At 55.6% G+C, this 19,418-nt stretch overlaps 2 protein-coding genes across 4 annotated transcripts; both read right to left on the reverse strand.

Moving 5' to 3' along the window:
* Positions 1-31: 31 nt before the first annotated feature.
* On the reverse strand, positions 32-6,655 carry RAB9B (RAB9B, member RAS oncogene family). 3 transcript variants are annotated; one of them, XM_065689686.1, is made up of 3 exons: positions 6,577-6,612; positions 5,710-5,872; positions 32-4,132 (listed from the first exon to the last, which is right to left on the reverse strand). In XM_065689686.1, the coding sequence occupies exon 3, from the start codon at positions 4,095-4,097 to the stop codon at positions 3,492-3,494; it is 606 nt and encodes a 201-aa protein (XP_065545758.1). In that variant the 5' UTR covers positions 4,098-4,132; positions 5,710-5,872; positions 6,577-6,612; the 3' UTR covers positions 32-3,491. The 3 variants fall into 3 exon arrangements, with proteins under 3 accessions (XP_065545758.1, XP_065545759.1, XP_065545760.1); XM_065689687.1 differs by lacking the exon at positions 6,577-6,612 and adding an exon at positions 6,283-6,526; XM_065689688.1 differs by lacking the exon at positions 5,710-5,872 and having other exon boundaries at positions 6,577-6,655.
* A 10,800-nt stretch (positions 6,656-17,455) lies between these two features.
* LOC136019324 (thymosin beta-15A homolog) lies at positions 17,456-18,878 on the reverse strand. The gene is made up of 3 exons (XM_065689436.1): positions 18,773-18,878; positions 18,355-18,459; positions 17,456-17,960 (listed from the first exon to the last, which is right to left on the reverse strand). The coding sequence occupies exons 2-3, from the start codon at positions 18,452-18,454 to the stop codon at positions 17,923-17,925; spliced, it is 138 nt and encodes a 45-aa protein (XP_065545508.1). The 5' UTR covers positions 18,455-18,459; positions 18,773-18,878; the 3' UTR covers positions 17,456-17,922.
* Between the last annotated feature and the right edge of the window lie 540 nt (positions 18,879-19,418).

The raw sequence follows: 19,418 nt of genomic DNA on the forward strand, positions 1-19,418 counted from the left end.
CTCTGATAAAAGAAGACAGACACTTCCTGACTTCACTTGAATACATCCAGGTTTTATTTGCTTAAATAAAGGTAGAATCTTGGTTTTACAATTCCAGTTTTGTAGCAACAGCAAACCGCAGTAGCAGGAGGGCACACAGGGAGGGGATGGCTGTTGGCATGGAATTCTGCAACAAAATCCTGGCTCCTTTGTGCGCATCTTTGAAATAAACCAAACTGTTTCGATATACTTTTTAAAATGAATTTTAAAAACACATAAGCCTCATAAAATCCTTGTGGCTGGTTTGGTTTTTAAAGTCAATGATCCAATGTGTCTTAGGAATAAAAGATGCTGTGTAACACCCTGTGTACATACAGCCTGCACAGCTGGTGTACAATAAGGATCTTGAGCTTCAGCTATCAACATCAACATGCACCCAAGGTACAGCTAACAGCACGCTGCACTCTTGCCTCCTGCACTGCAGCTTGTTCCATCACAGAATCACCAAATCATAGAATGGGTTGGGTTGGAAAGGACCTTAAGATCATCCAGTTCCAACCCCCTGCCATAGGCAGGGACATCTCACACTAAACCATGTCACCCAAGGCTCTGTGTGACCTGGCCTTGAACACTGCCAGGGATGGAGCATTCACAACTTCCCTGGGCAACCCACTCCAGTGCCTCACCGCCCTAACAGGAAAGAACTTCTTCCTTATATCCAATCTAAACTTCCCCTGTTTCAGTTTGAACCCATTACCCCTTGTCTTATTGCTACAGTCCCTGATGAAGAGTCCCTCCCCAGCATCCTTATAGCCCCCCTTCACACACTGGAAGGCTGCTCTGAGGTCTCCACGCAGCCTTCTCTTCTCCAGGCTGAACAGCCCCAACTTCCTCAGCCTGTCTTCATACGGGAGGTGCTCCAGCCCCTGATCATCCTTGTGGCCTCCTCTGGACTTGTTCAACAGTTCCACGTCCTTCTTATGTTGAGGACACCAGAACTGCACACAATGCTCCAGGTGAGGTCTCACAAGAGCAGAGTAGAGGGGCAGGATCACCTCCTTCAACCTGCTGGTCACACTGCTTTTGATGAGACCCAGGATAAGGCTGGTTTCTGGGCTGCCAGCACTTACTGCATCCAGCTCATGTTGTTTCTCATCAACCAACATCCCCAAGTCCTTCTCCTCAGGGCTGCTCTGAATCTCTGCCCACCTGTAGCTGTGCTTGGGATTGCCTCGACCCAGGTTCAATTTCTGCCCTCTTCCACAGGAGGCCTTACACAAATCCCATGGGAATTGGCAGTTTCACCTGCAGGGAGCTCCCTCAGTGGCCCCTCTGGCAGGGCCTGAGCCTGTCCCAACCCTGGACCCTGCACAACCAGCTCTGGGGAACGCGTCTGTTTCGAGATGTAAATCAGAACCACAGGTTGCAGAGTGGGGGATCCTGAAGGAAACGTTAGGCAGTGCTAAACTGAAGAAGAATCTAGAGGCCTGGGGAGGTCACACGTTGGTAAGTAAATAGTAACAATAACCTTAATATCCTGTAAAAATCTGTTGCACCTACAGAGGCAGAGCCTTCTCTTATACCTCCAGGGATCTGTTTCCCAGAGATTGTAAGCACTCCCTGTCTATCCCTGTGAATATGAGTGTTCAGCCTATAAAGAAATCAGATCCCTCCAAAGCACTCTGCATTAAAGATTCAGTCCCTTCCACAGATGGGTGCCCTGCATCAGGGCAGGATCACCCTGAGATCCCCCAGAGGGGGGTGCCTGCATGCTCAGTGATGGGGATTAGCTGCCACCAGGCAGCACGAGGGCAGTGCCCGGCTCTAAAGCACAGCATCAGTGATGCTGCTCAATCAGAGCTACAGAATTTACCATCCCGTAGCTCATCACAGTGGGAATTGCACTCAGCAGCTAGAGGATATGGACTCAGGGAAGCTCTCCCTGTGGCAGGCTCCTATGTGCCTGTGGGCAAAATCATAGTTTTGGACAAATGCTTGCATGGGAAGTTGCAAGACATGAGGTTTTAATGGTAAAGACAGCAGTCAGCAAGCATTCATCTCTTTGCTACACAGATAGCTTGGGACTAACACCTAGCAGGGGGCAGGAATCAGGATCAGTGAAGCCTGATGTCCTTTTCTAGAAGGTTCCTTGCCCCCACCCCCCACCCCCCATACCACTTTCTTCCAGGCACCTTGAACAGAGGTGGAACTGGTGCAGTGGCCATTAACAAAGGCCAGTTAACCAAGTGGACATCCTCTACAAATAAGGTCTGTTATACGAATTACAGATAAAACACACCGGATTCCCTGTGTAAGGAGTAACGGCCAGGACAAGGCTATGTGTTAATTGTGCTCAGTAGCACTGCACCTGACAACAGGTAACAAAGTGAACAGTTCTAAGTTGCAGCACCCAGATGGGAACACCCTTGCTAAAGCAACTGAAGATGCTGACCCACCAGCTAACGAAGTACAGTGGTCCCAGCCCTGGACACAGAGTGGGTTTAGCAGCTGACCACACATGACTCCCTCAGCTACCTGTACACCCCAGAGATATCCCACCTCCATCCGCTGTGCTGGAGCATAACATCTGGGCACAGTGATTACTTGTGACAGAAAACAGCTGAAGTTTCACGCTCCAGATCTCCTGAACTCTTGAGTAACTCTAAACCCTCTGACATGACCCAGCAATGTCCACATCACTATTTTTCATCCAGGGCTTCAAGGTATGAAGAGCAAGATCCGGTGTTAGGCCTCCACAAGAGACAAGGAAACATATATTAAACAAGAAGCAGTCTCTCCACGAGATAACACCCACACAAGACAGAGTTAGAGGTGTGGAAAAAAACAGATCAGGAATAGGCAGCTACGAAGAAGCGATGCTGCCACATTCAAACACAGGTCCATCCCTTCTTCATGTGTTGCTTCACATCAGAGCTGTAACAATTCCCAGGTCAAGTCAGTCTCAGGACAAAATGCACTTATCCCAGACAACAGATACACTCATCTCAGCCATTCTGGTTATTTGGCATTCTCACAGTTACATGGGCTACAGTCTCTACAGCAGGTTTCATTCAGTATGCTGAGCAGACATTCCTTTGGCAGTAAGGTCATGTGTTTAGTGGGTCTAGTATTTGTTTGAGTTCAGGGCTAAAATACTTCACAGACTGTCTAGGGCACTCTCAGCTGTGTTCTGCAGGCAGTTCTTGGTACAGATCAGATCACTACTGTCTTTAGTGAATTTAAAGGACTTTAACCCAGTCCTTTAAACCTGCTACAAAAGGCAGAGATGGAAGCAGGACTACATTCACGTGCTCTTTTACAGCTCCCTCCTGCAGATACATGCTCTGTGCCCAAAAACTCCAGCCAGAACTCGGATGGTGAGGCTGCAACTCCTGAGTGAGCAAACCACCTATTGTCCTTGTGGCCACGCTCCTCAGAGTGCCCCAGAGCTGCCCGTGCTTGTTCCAATCCAGCCGCTGGCTCAAGCGATGTTCCCAAAGCAGCAGCCGCTCCTAACAACAGGAGGACCCTGATTTGGAGCTGGAGTGCAGGTCAATGGTGTGGCCCAGCATGCAGTGCTCCAGCTGCTCCTCCACCGCCAGCACTTGTCGCACAGCCTCCTCAAAGGCCACTGCCACATTGGTGTCATCCTTGGCACTAGTCTCCAGGTACGGATAGTTACCGTTCTCCATGCACCAGGCCTGGGCCTCCTCTGTGCTCACTTGTCTCTCAAGTTTGTCTATCTTGTTGCCCAGGACTACGAATGGAAAGTGTTCAGGGTCCTTCACGTCAGCATAATAGATAAACTCCTTCTGCCAGTTACTGAGGTTCTCAAAGCTCTGCCGGTCATCCACACTGAAGGTCAGCAGGCAGCAGTCTGCTCCCCTGTAAAAGGGGGTTCGCAGGCTCTTGAATCTCTCCTGTCCTGCAGTGTCCCAGATCTGGAGGGTCACAAAACGTCCATCCACCTCCAGGTCCCGGTTTAGGAACTCCACCCCAATGGTGTGGAAGGCCTGTGAGTCAAACTTGTTGGTGACGTACCGGTTCATGAGGGAACTCTTTCCAACTCCACCATCCCCAAGGAGAATGACCTTTAAGAGCAAAGACTTGCCACTCATTGCAGCAGGACGGAGGGGCACAGGACCAAGGCAATCTGCAGGGTTCAGAAATAGTACAAAATAGCTGCTTGACTCACAGATTCTGCAGAAAGTCACACACAGACGAGCAAAATACGGCATTTCCATCCCCATTTCTGAACGAGTTTTGTATATAGGAGGTAATCTCCCCTAGTAGAAAGATTAGAGCTGGGAATTGGACAAGGTTTCAGGGACACAAGTCCTTCATCAGGTCCAAAATGGAAGTAGCAGGTCACTGCAGTAAGTGCAAGGTAAGAACAACTGTTGAGGGTTTAGTAACAATTATACCACTTTTGGTCAAAACTCTGTTTCTGAAAGCTTGTCTAGTTTTTCCCAACATACCATCACTCTTAAGCATTTCTGCTGGCTGTCTTCTCCCAGAAACAGCAAATCCACCAGGGATCACCATCACCAGGCCTTTCTTTCCGTTGTACAGTCACTAGCTGAATAATTTCTCCTATCTGACTTGCTCTACTGGGAGGATGTAAAATATGCACAGGCCTAACATCAATACAAGTCATCAGGCAACCCAGGTCTTAATCACCCCAAGAACGCTGACTCACAAGTGGAGTGGTGCTCGTTTTCTGCACATGATCCCTACAGCTCACAAGGGGTTTCCGAGGCACAGAGACCCAGCTCCTGTGCTGCTCTTTTCTGACAAAGCTCTTCTGCAGGCCAGTTTGCCAGGGCACAGATGTGAGTTCACAGACACCACAGATCCTTTAATAAGCAGTTGCAAGAGAAAGGCCAACCTGTCCTTCCCATCCCAGGGACATTCTGTAAGTGAAGGTAAAGGCCTGATGCTTGTTTGGCTGCTGTCTGTACTGTACTTGCCCTAGAAATACAGCGCTTCTGTCTCTGGGACTGCCCAGGGAACACCTTTCTCCAGCGTTAACAGCCACTAAAACACAAATACCAGTCAGCAAGGTTGCCAGAGCTGTGCTTGGTTCACTGCCTTTCAATCTGTAACGCTGACCCAGGCTGGAAGAAGAACAGCAGAGCTCTAAGAAGCTGGAAGTGCAGTACTGACAGCTGGAGTAAAACAGGCAAGCACAAGGCGCTGAGCACAGAGTTTCTGTTGCCCTAAGTAAAATGGAACACAGCCCACTTTTTACCAGGGCAGAGTCAATGCATTATGGATGCTATACCCAAAATGAGAAAAGGATAAATGGAAGGAGCTCTGGCAGGAGTGCACAGGCTGTGTAACCCGTGTTTCCCCTCAATCCAGGGGATGTTAATAGCTTTGACCTGCTTGGCCTGCTTACCCACATACTCTGGGATCTGAGCTGGGGATTGAACACTGAATCTGCTAATCAGAAGAATGAGGCACCTGGAAGAGCCTGGTGTGAAAACAGACAGGATCTGGCTTGCTTACACCTGCCACCAGCACTGCTGCGAAGGGTGTGACACACAGCGCTGCTCAGTGATGACGCCAGCCCAACCTCCAACCGACTGTGACAGGAGCAGTGACACCATCCAGATCTACCAGCCCACCTATGCCTCCCAGGCCAAACCCCACCTTCTGCATCAAGCACAGTGGGGGCTGCTCAACTTCGTTTCTGCTCTTCTCGCGGTTCATTCAACCAGCGCTTACCACAAAGCTAAAATCAGGAACTTCTGCTTCCAGTTCGCTTCTGCAGAAAGGGCTCCGGTTTCAGTTCCGCTGCACACAAACACCCCAAAGCAAGCACTGCTGAACTAACTTGATGGGCCACGGGCCGTCTGAGAAGCACACGTGCAACCCCGTAGTTCTAACACTGTAAAAGACAAACAGGAACTGCAGCATAACTCCCTGGGGCTGGTGGCTTCGTGAAACTGCTCTGAGCAGGTGAGCTGCTCAAAACACTCGCTCTTCCCTTCCCAAGCCCTTGCTGAGGGGGGTTTAAACTGGTCCTGCCTCATGTCACCAAAGCCCTTCCTTGCGGATGCCATTACCCCTGACAAGTTACTGTTTAGAGATGCTTCGTTAGCAAGCGACCAGCAGATGTTTTATAACGACTAATGGGTTACACCGGGCCACTCCAGAGCCTGGCAGGTCAGCAGAGCACCGACAGACATGACACCCACGACACCCGCGGGTGCGCTGCCACCCATGACACCCCGTTAGCAACGCTGTCCGCAGCCTGCATCCACCGAGAGCCCTTTACAAGCTACCGCAGAGACCAACCTCGACTGGCAGCGGGACCCAGCGCCCTCACGCTGGACGCCTGCAGACAACCGCAGCGGGGCGCGTGTGTGGGACCTGCCGCCGAGCCCCGCGCCCCAGCGCTGCCTCCCGGCTCGGCAGGAGGCGAGACCCTCCGGCGGGCCCAGCCCGAACCGGCTGGGGGGAGCGCAAGGAGAGGGAACCCGACCGAGGAGGGAGCACGGAGCCCCCATAACCGCGGAGAGGACGCCGCGGGGAAGGAACCGAGCCCGCCCGCCCGAGGGGTACGCGTGTGCCGGGCCCGCCCGCACCTACCTCCCTCCGCGACCCGCCGGGCGCCGGTGCCGGCCCACGGCGCCTGCGCAGCGCACGCGTCCTGCGGCGAGGCGGGGCTGGGCCACGCCTCCCCTCACCTCACCCCGTGCCCGTGGAGGCTGTGGTGGCGGTGCCCGGTACCCGGTGCCCGGTGCCCTCAGCGGCGGCGGCCCCGCCGGGGACGCGCAGCCCCGGCCCCGCGCACCGCTCCTCGTCCTGCGGGGTGTACAGAAACAAGTTAATAAATACCCTAAACGGCCTCTGCCGCATCCCCCGTTAGCGCTGAGGGAGGCAAATGGCCGACAGCTGCCTGAAGGAGTGCGACCCGCTGCCCGCCGTTGCCACCACCCGCGGCACAGGAGGGGGGATGCGTTAAAGGAGGTTTCTGCGGGAGAGCAGGAAATACCGCTGTTTTACATGGTTGGAAAGGAAACTAGTGGTGAGGTGTCCTGGGGTCGGCACGGCAGCCTGCGGCAGGGGGAGAGGGAAGGGGAGACCAGAGCCCAGTGCAGGGGGCCTGGGGCAGCGGGAGCCAGCTTCCTCCCTGCAGGCATCATCAGCTCCTCACAGCGCTGCGTGAAGAGCGGGGATCCCTCTTGCTGCGGCCTGTGCGATGTCCCGGGCATCATTCCATGGGAGCAAGAGTGGGCACCCCTCAAGAAGCCCAGGGTGTTTTGGCTCTTTGAACCTGGCACCAGCCCAGGGCCGAGCGGGTGCGCTGGCTCCATCTTTCCCCCTGGAAAAGCAGGAGATAAAAGGAGGATTTAAATGAAACCAGGGATTATAGTAATGCCAGCCGTGGTGATCTGTCAGGGGAGATGGGGAACAAGAGAAGCATTGCGGGCTGAGGAGGGAGGCAGTAGAGCAAGAGCCCAGGGGCACAGGGTGATGGCAGCCTGTGAGCAGGGGAAGCTGGGGTGTATAGGGTGCTCCTTGGGGCACCAATGGACACACCAGCACCAGTGCAGAAGCACAGGGTGCTGCTCGTGCAGGCAGCTCACAGCACCGACTGGGGCTCCCTCCGAACAAGTCCAGGTCCCTGTGACAGCCCTGCCATGCTGGAACGAGCCTCTGAGCATGGCGCACTTCCCTGCCAGCTCCTGTAGCCGGGCAGCCTTTTAATCCCATTATTCATCATTACTTATTCATTAGAGATCTAATTCAGTGTGTAAAGATACTAAGGACAGGAGGGGCAAGGCACCTCCTGAGCAAGATAGAGCCACCAGGACAGAGCCTGCTAAGGCAAGATGGGCACAATGCTCTGCAGCAGCACCGTGCCATCTGCTGACCCCCTGGACCACCCCGAGCAGGAAAGCCTCAGGGGGTGCTGCCTGCAGGGCTTAGGGAGGGCAGCCAAGGATAACAGAGGGCTATAGCCCCAGCTGAGCCTGATGGTGCTCAAGGGGGCCCCATGTTCCCCTGGGCTGAGCTGCAGGTGCCAGGAGGGAACTGTTGGGGAGTCACCTGGCTGGGGTGTGCCTGGGCAGGTTTGGCTGCAGGTGGCTGTGCAGCGTGGCTGCCGAGCTGAGCTGGGACACAATCTGTTTGGCATCTGTAGTGGGTGCCTACTAAGCAATACCAGGTGCCCACCAAGCAGCTCTGTCACTCACCCTCCTGGCATGTGGGAGCACTGCTCAGCAGTAGCCAAACCTCTGGTGTCTTACGAACACCTTTCTAGCTACCAACACAAAGCACAGCACTACGAGGGCTGCTAGGGGGGAGTTAACTCCACCTGAGCCAGACCCAGTGCCATCTCCATCGCTTATTCCGTACCATTTGTGTCATGCTCAGGCTTCACATAATTTAATACATATATATCTCATCTACCTTTCCCATTGTATTTAATTCTTATTACTGAAATCCCTTCTTACCAACATTTAGAACTTACACTACATACTTCAACCATCTTCGTACCCAACATACAGATTTATACATTCTCTTTACTATCCTCTTTCCTTCAACTGATAGATACTATTCTCCCATTCAATGGCCTTCCTCCACTCCTCCAAATGTCTGTAAGAACCAGCTCTGACTTGGGCACCAACTGGCAAGATGGGTGCTCAGGACAGGAGAAGCAGTAGATTCAAGTGCTGGGCATCAGCAGTGGCTTGGTTGGGTCAGTGTTGCACTTGAGTTCCTTGAGGAACTCACTCTTCATTGGTTCAGGTATTTCCTACTGCAATATACAACTCACATCACAGATTATCCCCCTCCCCTCCCACCAACGTTAAATCTCCCTGAGGCACACACCACGTCTCCCCATCCTTCTACATCACCCAGCAAGTGCACCCAGGTCCTTGAGTGAAAACAATCCCACAAATGGATCTGCCTTTTCCCAAGGGAGGAGCAATCCACACTGCCTTCCCCAGGCACTTGGGTATGTGCACTGTGGGGACCTTATCTCCTCCCACTGTATGTAAGGGTTTTGTTTGGGCAAGACCAGGATGCTTAGCAGATCCTCTGGTGTTAACCAGCCACGTGGCTTTAGCTAAATTTATACCCCAGTGCTTCCATACCCCATTGCCCAACGTTTTCAGCATAGTCTTTGACACTCTATTATATCTCTCAATCTTTCCAGAGGCTTGTGGGTGATGTGATAGACCCACTCAATGCTGTGTTTCTTAGTCCAGGAATTTATGAGGTTATTTTGGAAATGACTCCCACTGTCTGATTCAGTTCTTTTCTGGGGCCATGGAATTTCATGTTGCCACAGAATTTGCCTTTCAAGGCGTAAGATGTGTTTAGACCTAAGATGGTGTTTGGGCAGTGGCATGGTTTACAGACTTGACCCACCTTCTCCTTCAGTGGCTTCAATGACTTGTCTTGTGAGACTCCACACAGCAGTTTTCCACTGCTGATGGTTTCCTCCAACACTACAGGACCCATCAGCAAACAAACCACAACACCTTCATCTTCTGCTAATTCATTATATGGTGGTGCCTCCTGGGCATGAGCCACATCCTCAGGCAGTGCTCCAAAATCTCTGCCTTCTGGCCAGCCCATGATCTCTTCCAGGATGTCCTGGTTTGAGCCCAGCCGGCAACCCGGAACCATGCAGCCTCTCGCTCACACACACCCCCCCCTTCCTCCCCCTATTGGGAGGGATGGGAAGGAGAATCGGAAGAATGTAACTCCCATGGGTTGAGATAAGAGCAGTCCGGTAACTAAGGTATAATACAAATCACTACTATATGTATATATACGTGTGTATATATATATATATGGTGTATATATATATATATAAGGTGTGTATATATGTATAAGGTGTATATATATATATATAAGGTGTGTATATATATATATAAGGTATAACATAAATCACTACTGCTACCACCAATAATAATGATAAGGGAAATAACGAGGGAAGAGAATACAACCGCTCACCACCCGCTGACCAATACCCAGCCTGACCCCAGCAGCGATCTCCCCCTTCTGGGTAACTGCCCCCAGTGTATATACCGGGCATGACGTGCTGTGCTATGGAATACCTATTTGGTCAGTTTGGGTCAGGTGTCCTGTCTCTGCTTCCGCCCAGCTTCCCCTCCTCCCTGGCAGAGCATGAGGCTCAGAAAGTCCTTGGTCAGAGTAAACATCACTGAGCAGCAACTGAAACCATCGGTGTCATCAGCGCTGTTCCCAGGCTGAAAGTCAAAACCACAGCACTGCACCAGCTACTGAGAAAGAGAAAAATGACTGCTACTGCTGAACCCAGGACACAGGATTCCTGGGTGGCTGGGTTTCCTCAGTGGAGCTCATTGTGTGATCAACTTACTCCATGTAGCACTGATTGCATGATGTGTAGAAGGGATGTTTCCTTTGAACATCCAGTGTACCATGAGCAATTGTGTTGGCGAGAGAAGATGTGCTTCTCTACCAATAACTTCTGAAGTAGCTTGAACCCTGTCATATGCTGCTAGTACCTCTTTTTCAGCTGGGGTGTAGTGGGCTTCTGATCCTCAATACCCCTCAATGGCTTCAAATCCCTAATGATTGACCTTGGGTTTCTCCTGGTGTTTTCTGCCAGAGGCTCCAGATGAGACCATGCTGCAGTATGAAGTCCATTTTGCACAGCTGGTCCTGTCTGGACAGGCCCCAAAGCACAAGCCGTTTCCTGTTTAATATGCTCAAAGGCTTGTTGTTGCTCAAGGACCTGGTCTAAATAGTTCCTCTTTCAGGTTACTTGGTAGAGAGGACTCACAGGCTGACTATAACCTTCAATATGCGTTCTCCAAAATCCCACAAGGCCTAGGAAAGCTACTGCTTCCTTCTTGTTAGCTGATGGAGGCACAGTTGCTATCTTGCTTGTCACATCCATAGGGACATGACGACATCCATCCTGCCATTTTATTCCCAAGAAATGAATCTCCTGCACAAGTCCCTTGACCTTACTTCTTTTTATGGTAAAACCACCTTTCAGAAGAACCTGACCTGCTCTTTTTCTTTCTCAAGCACTTCTGCCTTGTTGCCCCACATGATGATGTTATCAATGTATTGTAGGTGCTGTGGGGCATCACGCTTTTCCAGGTAGGCAGCAATCCACTCACCTGGCTGACAGATGTAACCTTCCTGCATGTCTCAAAGTTCTGATGAGGTCAGGTCTGAGATTCCACCAGGTTCTTGATCAAACCCCTCCTCTTCTTCCTCCTCCCTTGCTCATCGATGATTTGGACCCATTGACCTCCTTGTGCACTGCTTGTTTTTCACCACTGGGACAATTATTGTTTGCTGTTGTTTGTCTTCTAGCACAGTGCTAGAAGATGCTGGTTTGCAGTGGGGTAGGCAAGGCACCCTTCTCTCAGGTGGTGTGTCAGTGTGCCAGGGTTACTTGCCTGTTCAGGTGTAAAGTCCCAGGCTATGAGAGGTGATACCTGCCCATGGCACCTACCCAAACCCTTCCACACACTCTGCACCCAGGGACTGGCCGCCTCAGGGCACATTTCAGTATCGCCTCACCCAAATGTTGTCTTCTCTTGCACCAGGACAACACCAGATTCCACAAACCCTGTAATATGCCATAAGTGATAATTAGCAATAGTACACAGCTTACATAAGGGTGGGGAAGGACCTTGGGAGCTGCATAATAAACCCGCCGACATCAGTGCTGGGTAGGAAAAGGGAGATGTGTTCCCTCATCCTCTCCACAAGATAGCTCCCTCGGCACAGCAAGGCCAGGGCAAAGCTCACAGCCACTGTTTGTACTAACATGTTCCCAAGCTCAGCAAGAGATAAGCAGTGCAGCCAACAGACTCCGTGACCTGCACAGCAGCTTGCTACTTAGCTTAACACAAAACCGCTGCTGCCTTGTGCCCTGGCTTGTGTGCCAAAAGGGACTGTAGTGGGTTGACCTTGGCTGGACACCATGTGCCCAGCAAGACGCTCTGTCACTCTCTCTCCTCAGCAGGACAGGGAGAGGAGAAAATAAGGTGGAGAAGAACTCGTGGGTCAAGATAAAGGCAGTTTAATAAAGCAAAAGCAAAGGCTGTGTGCGGAAGCAAAGGAAAACAAAAGATTTATTCCCTACTTCCCACCAGCAGGTGATGTCCAGCCACTTCCCAGGAAGCAGGACTTCAGAAGGCAAACATCCTAATAACAAATGTCCTCCCCCGCCACTTTTATCTTTTACTGCTGAGCAGACATCGTGTAGTATGGAACATCCCCTTGGGTCAGCTGTCCTGGTGCCACAGTTGGTGCATAGCAGAGGCAGGGCTCCCTGCTGAGCCCCTTGCAGAGGAGCGGGAGGGAGGCACTGGGGAGCTGCTGGGAGGGCTGATGCTTCCCATGGTGCCTGGGGGGGAAGCCAAGTCCTGGGATCAAGGGCGAAAGAGGAACAGGATTATCTGGGCATGACCTGGTGCTCGCAGGAAGCCTGCAGGGAGCCAGCACCCGTGCAGTGCTGAGGCACGGCAGGACCCTGCCTGCGAGCCCTGGGCACCCACACCGGGTGCTGCAGGGGGATTGGGCTGGAGATGGGGATGTTGCCCAGGAGCTGAGTGCAGGGGTGCCAGGGCAGTGAGGCACTGACTCTGCAGGGTGCTGGGCTCCTGGAGCGCTGGAGGTTTGACTCCCCTGGGCTCCACCCTGCATGTGCCCTCTGCCTGGCTCTCACTCCCAGCTCTGGGTGTTACAGCAAACATGGGGAAGCCGGTGCCATAAGGAGCCCTGATACAGCTCGTCCCTGCGGCCAGCTCATGCCCAGATGAACTCATCACACATCCCACACTGCAGCTGGGGCTGGGGCCTCTTCCTTTGTTCCAGCCCAATTCCTGGCCCTGCAGCTGCTTCTCCAAGGCCCGTACAGCAGTTCCAGCCCACAGCACCTGCTCTGAAAAGCCCTCTAGCATGTGTACCCCCTGAGCAGCCTTGGCACCCCTCTTTCCCTCAAGCCTGCAGCTCTGAGCAGTGGCTGCCAGGCACCCTGGCACCCAGTTCCTTTCCCCCAGGACCAACATAGCTGGAGCTAAGCTGGGGAAAGCTTCTCCCATGCATCTCCCTCAAGCTGCCCCAAATAAGTGCCCTGTGTGGTTTTCATGAGCTCATGGGCTGAGGCAGGGAGAAGAGGAACGTGCCCAGGCTGCCAAGCTGCCTCTCCCAGACACAACAGTGCAAGTGGGGGCTTGTTCCAGCTCCACTGCAGCCCCAGGGGTGTTAGGGGCTGAGCTGCGTGCCACTGCCGCAGCCTTTGCCCTCACCCATCCCTACCTCATCCCAGAGCCCCTTGGGTGGCTATCAGGGATGTGTTGAGTGACAGGGTGGCTGGGCAGGTACCAGCATAGGAGGAAGCACCAGCCATCATCTCCCCCTGACGCAGGTGCGCAGGCAGGCTGGGGCTGTGGGAGACAGCACGAGTTGTCTGTTGCAGCACGCTTATCTGCTGCCCATCGCCCTGTGCTGGTCCTGGAAAGCCGCAGGGGCGGCTGAGAGGCGCCAGCTCCCCTGCAGCCCCGCTCCAGCGCAGGGGCACGGTGGCAGAGCAGGCTTGGTGGCAGCAGTGACACAGGAGGGGGGCAGAGCGGCACATGGCATAACCCCGCTGCCTCTTGGCAAGGGAAGCTGGACCTGCTCCTGCTTCAGGGGTGCCTCTGCCCGGCCTGCAGGTGGATCTGGGGGATGTGGCAAAAGGATGTGTTCCCATGCTGACCCCAAGCTCTTATCCTGCTCAGTGCCCAGCTCATATCCTGCACTGGCGTTTGGATGCATCCCCGCCGCCATCACTGTTTGAACCCCCACCTTGTCTCCCCTTCACCTCCCTGGGCGCCATTCCCCAGCTGCTGCCTGCGGAGAGGAATAAATCACCAAGTGGGGCTACGCACTGGGAGCAGGGGAACAAAATCGCTTTTCATGCCATAATCCTTTGTAATAAAGCACCAGAGGAAGAGAGACGATAAACAATGTCTCCTGTGTGAGCCAGCTGCTTCCCAAAATAAAGCACTCCTCTCCGGCATCAGCTGCCCCGGCTTGGCCACAAGTGCGGGCGCCGCCGTGCGACACCGGAGCCGCGTTCCCGGCGGGACCAAGCGCTCCTGCAGCTCCCGGCATGGCCCCACAGGCTGTGGCAATCTGCAGGATGCAGCTGAGGGGTCAGAAACGAGCGGTTCGGGAGGGGCTGTGAGCCTGCCGGGGGCTCAGCGCCGCGGGCGCCAGCCACGCACACGCCACTTGGCCGAGGCATGCGGCAAAGCTGCTCCCGCCCGCACCCAGCAAGTGCAGGGAGCGCAGGGGGGGCCTCGGTGCGGAACTCCCCGGCTTACCGAGAGCTGGGCGCTGGCGGGAGCCTGCGTCTCGCTGCGGCTCTGGAGGAGAGGGCAGGAAGCGCTCCCGGCGCACCATTGCTCAGGCTAAGCCCTTGCTGGCAGGGGGTGAGTAACTCGTGCTGGTGAACCTGAGCTCCCGGGCGCTCCTTTGAGAGCTGCAGTACCTCCCCCGCTGCTGGGGCAGGGGCTGGGGTGTGCTGAGTGTGGCTCTGTGAGCCAGCACGAGTGTCTCCCAGTGCCTGGAGGTGCCCGGCTGGCTCTGCTGCTGCCTCCGCACAGATGAGGCAGGGATGGAGTCTCTGGCCACCCCAGGATGGGGACAGCTTGTGTTTTAATCCCCCCCCATCTCACTGAGTGTCCCCAGGCGATGGCCTGATCTACAGTACCACACTGCTGGCTTCCCATCAGCTCCATTCCCAAAGGACCATGGGGGCCAGCTCACGCAGCACTTTCATTTCCCCGTGTCTCCTCTGCTTTCCTCTTTCACAGCCAAACCTAAACCTATCCCTGTGCCCTCACAGGCACACGTATCCTCCCCAACAACTCCCATCTGAGCTTTCCCCTGGCAGCTCGTGCTTGCTGCCCCCTCACCGCCCCTCTCCATCGTTGCCATTGTGGGGTTTGAGCTCTGCCCTTGGCCGTGTGTCCATGGGGAGACCTGGAGGAAAGGCTGACCCGAATGGTGCAGGGGAGGTGACAGGTTTCCCCTGGGGATACAGGGAGTGGTGGCTGTGGGAGCTGCAGCGTAGCCTGGCCACACCGCCTGGCTTTGCCTACTCCTGTTTGCTCTGGTGATAAAGCCTCCCAACCGGGTGTGTGTTTGGGTCCCTGGTGCAGGGCCGTGCATGGGGATGACTCAATCACCTCCTGCAACGATGGTCCTCCACACCAGTGTATATGATACGGGGCCGAATGGTCTCCCTGCTGAGTCAGAGGGGACGGAGCTGCGGTGGGGACAGATGGCAGGCCCTGATCTGAATTCACCCCATGCTGCTGATCACCAGGTATTTGCCCAAATTCCTGCTGTGGGTGACTCAGCCTCCTCCTCCCTCCTCTGCAGCCCGGCCACAGCTCACCACCCAACCCAGGGATGGGAGGAAATCGCCCTGGGAGCAGTGGAATGGGGCCCGGCTAGGGCTAGGCATGGATATTGCCAGGAGGAGCTGACATGTGTAACTTACCTGGTGTCCAGCAAGGGAAGGTGGCATTGAGCCCTGCCAGGAAGGCCCAGCTTCAGGATGGCATCCTCCAGGCATGGGTAGCTGCTGGAGCCACCACATTCCTAGGGGATATCAGCCTGGCAGGCATCCTGGCCTCCCACACCACCGGCAGCCCTGTGCCCATGCGTGCCAGGGTGATAAAGGGAAGGTCCAGGGCAGGGAGGGAGGGAAAGTGTTGATCTAAAGGGCTTTTCTTTAATGGCTTTCCCCTTACTGGCTAATCCTCTGCTGGCAGCAGGGACATTTGGGGCACTGGGCTGCAAAGCAGCTTTCTCTTTATCCTCAGACCCGAGTATACAGGGTTTGGGCAACGTGTGTGCCCTGTGCACCATGCTGGCAGGGATGTGGGTGGGCAAAGTGCCTGCACTGCTCTCATTTTGAGTGGCCACAGTGAAAAAGCAACCCAAAAGCCTCACTGAGGAGAGAGCAGCTCTGGTACTTTGTGTTTCCACCCCAAAAGCTTCACTTGGTTCAGCTCATGCTCTGCCTTTCAGGGACAGGGAGAGGGCTCAGGCTGGCTTCACCTCTAGGTTTGACCTGACTCACAGACTGCGCACATCAAGTGGCCAAGGGATGGCAAAGCCTCTTGCAGGAAAGGAACTGCTGAAGCAGCGAGGAGGTGCTTAACTTTTAGTGGTCTGTGAGCCCTGCCTGTGCTCCGGAGCCAGCTCTTGCTGGTGGGACCTCTCCTGACTTCTGCTTTCACAGCAGGCTCCAGAGGTCCCCTGCACCCTCCCCAGAGAGAGAAACCACCCCAGGCAGCGTCAGGCCCTGCCAGGGTGGTGAGGGGCTGCTGCCACCAGAATCCTTGTCCCACATTCAGGGCAAGGTGCTGTCCTGGGAACATCACCAAGCCGAGGGGACACGGCCACCCTGGCACGCGCTGAGCTTCCCAGTGCTCACCCCACTGTAACAGCAGCCCCAGCATCGCTCCCCACTGCCTTCACCCCATGGAAAACCCTGCCCCGACAGCACACAAACACCAGCATCTTACCTGCGGCTCCTCTGGTTCTGCTTTTGAAGGGGTGAAGGCACTTGCAGGCACAGGAGCAGTGTTATTTGCAGCCCTTGGCAGGCAGCATGGGTGGAGGCAGCTCGGCACCATGTCCAGGCAGGCACAACAGCCCCGTGCTTGTCTCCAGCTGACCAGGCTCACCAGGGACACAGGCCAGGGCTGCTGGTTGGCAAGTCTGCCTCCACCACCTCCGTAAGCAGCCTGCTCAGTGACCCTGCGGGCCAAAGGGGAGGTGAGGAGATGCTGGCAGCACCCAGGGAGCCTCAGCATAGACCTGGAGGTACCATGAGACCTCAGTTCCCCCTTACCTCCTGTGCTGGAGGCAAACTGCAGGACACAGGGATCTCTACTCCTGCAAGACAGGGCTGGGCTCAGACCTAAGGGGTCTGCTGCATGGATCCATCCTTACAAGGGGACAGAAACCTCCTCCAAGGGTGGTGGTTGGCTCAAGGTGGACAGAGGCTGCCAGGCTGCAGCACCAGGTCCCGGGCCAGCACAGGCACCTCCAGCCATGCAGGCAAGGAGCCAGCTCAGCCCCACGAGTGACATTTCAGGCAGGGGACACCAATCTTTTTGAAGCAGGAGGCTCAGCCATCAGCTAGGAATGCCCCAGGTTAGCACCTGCTAGAAGATGCACCAAGAAACTGCTGCAGTAGTGGAATCGCCAATAGAACAGTGGCCTCAGCCAGCTGAGACCCCAGCTCTGGTCACCAGAACTGAGCCCTACACAAACACCACTACGGACCCACCCCCCAGGGAACCATCCCATAGAGCCCTTTGAGCAACACCAAACCACCAGCCCTGCCACAGCACCAGGCAGAGACCTTCCCACCCCCGGGGCAAGCCGGGCTGCAGCCTGAACGGCTGCCAGGGAAGAAGGCAGAAGCCACGGGTAGGTCATTACATTTTTTATTTTATAATAAACTTCTCATTTTTCCCCCAAGGAAGACAAAAAAAACCGTGAGTGAGGCTACAGAACACCATCAGTGAAGAGTATGTGAGACAGACCCAGGCCATGGGCCACAAAGCATCACCCGCTCCCCAGGCAGAAGCGCTCCATCCGCAGGAGCCTCCACAGCCCTTGCTCATCTCCCCACCACATCAGAGCAAGACCAGCGCTGTCAACTGGAGCTGGCTGAGCAGCAGAGGTGGGCTTGGGTCAGGCTATTGATGGACTGAGAGGGCCACGCTTTGTTCCCCCAGCCTGCCAGAGCTGCCAGCGAGGTGGGGCAGTGGGTTGGGTGATGCTGCTGCTCCTATACATGTACATGATAGAAATTTAAAAAAAACACATGATTTAATTCAAAACGAACAAAAAAAGAAAATCAAGTGGTTGCTCTTCCTGCCCGGCCATCTCGCTCTAGGAAGACTTCACACATTCCTTCTCCTGCTCAATAGCTGCAAGAGAAGAGAGGTCCGTTAGTCCCCGGTGGTTTCTCATGGAAGCGCCCACTGGAGAAGGCTGCAGAGCAGCCCCTCAGCCCGTGGTGCCCAGTTCTACGGTTTAGATGAACACTCCAAGTCAGACACACACAGGGGTGGCACGAAATTGGGCACCCGCCTTCAGCTCTCCCCAGGGAAGCCCTGCCCTGGGGCAACACCTCGACGGCGCAGCCCTCTGCATCTGACCCTGCCCTGAGCCTCACCTCCTGCTGGTGCTTTCCTGCGGGTAAAACCCAACTGCCCCAACCCACCTCCGTCCACCGGCGAGACCAGCGCCCCGGGACACGGACCGCACCGCCCGACGGGTGCCCGCCGCGGCCGCGCCCTGCTCGCAGCCCCTCGCACTCACTCTCCTTGGAGGGCAGCGTGTTCTTCTCCTCCGTGTTGGTTTTCTTCAGCTTCTTCTTGTCGAACTTCTCCACCTCGGACAGGTCTGGCTTGTCGCACATTTTGCCTGCGAGCGCCGCAGCCCCCGCTCAGCCGCTGGCCGGGGGAGCGGCAGACAAAGGCGGCCCGGCCCCCGCCGCGGACAATAGCGCAGGGCGGGGCGCGCCGCTCCCCCGGCCCCGGGCAGCCCCGCACCGAGCGGGCGGCGGAGCGGCTCCCGGTGCCCGCACCCGCCGCGCCCCCCGCCCGCAGCGCCAGCCGCGCTCCCTGCGGCACCGCCCGCGGCCCCCGCCCGGGGAGCCCCGAACCGCGCCGGCCCCGCACGCAGCCCCCCCCCACCCCGGGCCCCGCACCCCCCGGGCGCGCCGCCGGGTCCGAACCTGCTCCGGAGCCGCCGCGTCCCGTCCCGCTGCGCTTCCAGGTGAGGCTGCCGGGCTCGGCGTGGGGCGGTGCCTTATATAGCCCGGCCGCCGCCCAGCCTGCCCGCCCGCTGGCGGCCCGCCGCCCGCGCGGCCTCATGGGAAGTGTAGTCCGCACATGGCTGCTGCCGCCCCGCGGCGCCCCCGCGAGAACTACACCTCCCGACGTGCACCGCGGCGGGGGGGGGGGGGGGGGACAGGGCGGGGGTGCGGCCGGGAGTGTCACCCGCTGTGGGAAGGCATGGACTGAACCCCGCATGGAAACGCTGCGTGGGCATCGCTCCGGGGGGACGCAGCTCTTCGGTAGCCACCGCTCCTGCACGGACACGGATCCGTATGCACACGGCTCCCGTATAGCCACCGCTCCCAAATGGACACAGCTCCTGTATAGCCACTGCTCCCAAATGGACACAGCTCCCATATAGACACCGCTCCCAAATGGACACAGCTCCTGTGTAGCCACCGCTCCCAAATGGACACAGCTCCCGTGTAGCCACCGCTCCCAAATGGACACAGCTCCCGTGTAGCCACCGCTCCCAAATGGACACAGCTCCCGTGTAGCCACTGCTCCCAAATGGACACAGCTCCTGCATAGACACCACTCCCG

This window comes from Lathamus discolor, chromosome 9 (genome assembly GCF_037157495.1).
Source record: "Lathamus discolor isolate bLatDis1 chromosome 9, bLatDis1.hap1, whole genome shotgun sequence".
Classification (NCBI taxonomy): Eukaryota; Metazoa; Chordata; class Aves; order Psittaciformes; family Psittacidae; genus Lathamus; species Lathamus discolor.

Bases quoted from the DNA above. Each gene is read 5' to 3' on its own strand.
- RAB9B (XM_065689688.1), bottom strand. From the start codon at position 4,097: ATGAGTGGCAAGTCTTTGCTCTTAAAGGTCATTCTCCTTGGGGATGGT.
- LOC136019324 (XM_065689436.1), bottom strand. From the start codon at position 18,454: ATGTGCGACAAGCCAGACCTGTCCGAGGTGGAGAAGTTCGACAAGAAG. The intron at 17,961-18,354 runs GTGAGTGCGAGG...CTTCTCTTGCAG, and splicing joins CACGCTGCCCTCCAAGGAGA to CTATTGAGCAGGAGAAGGAA.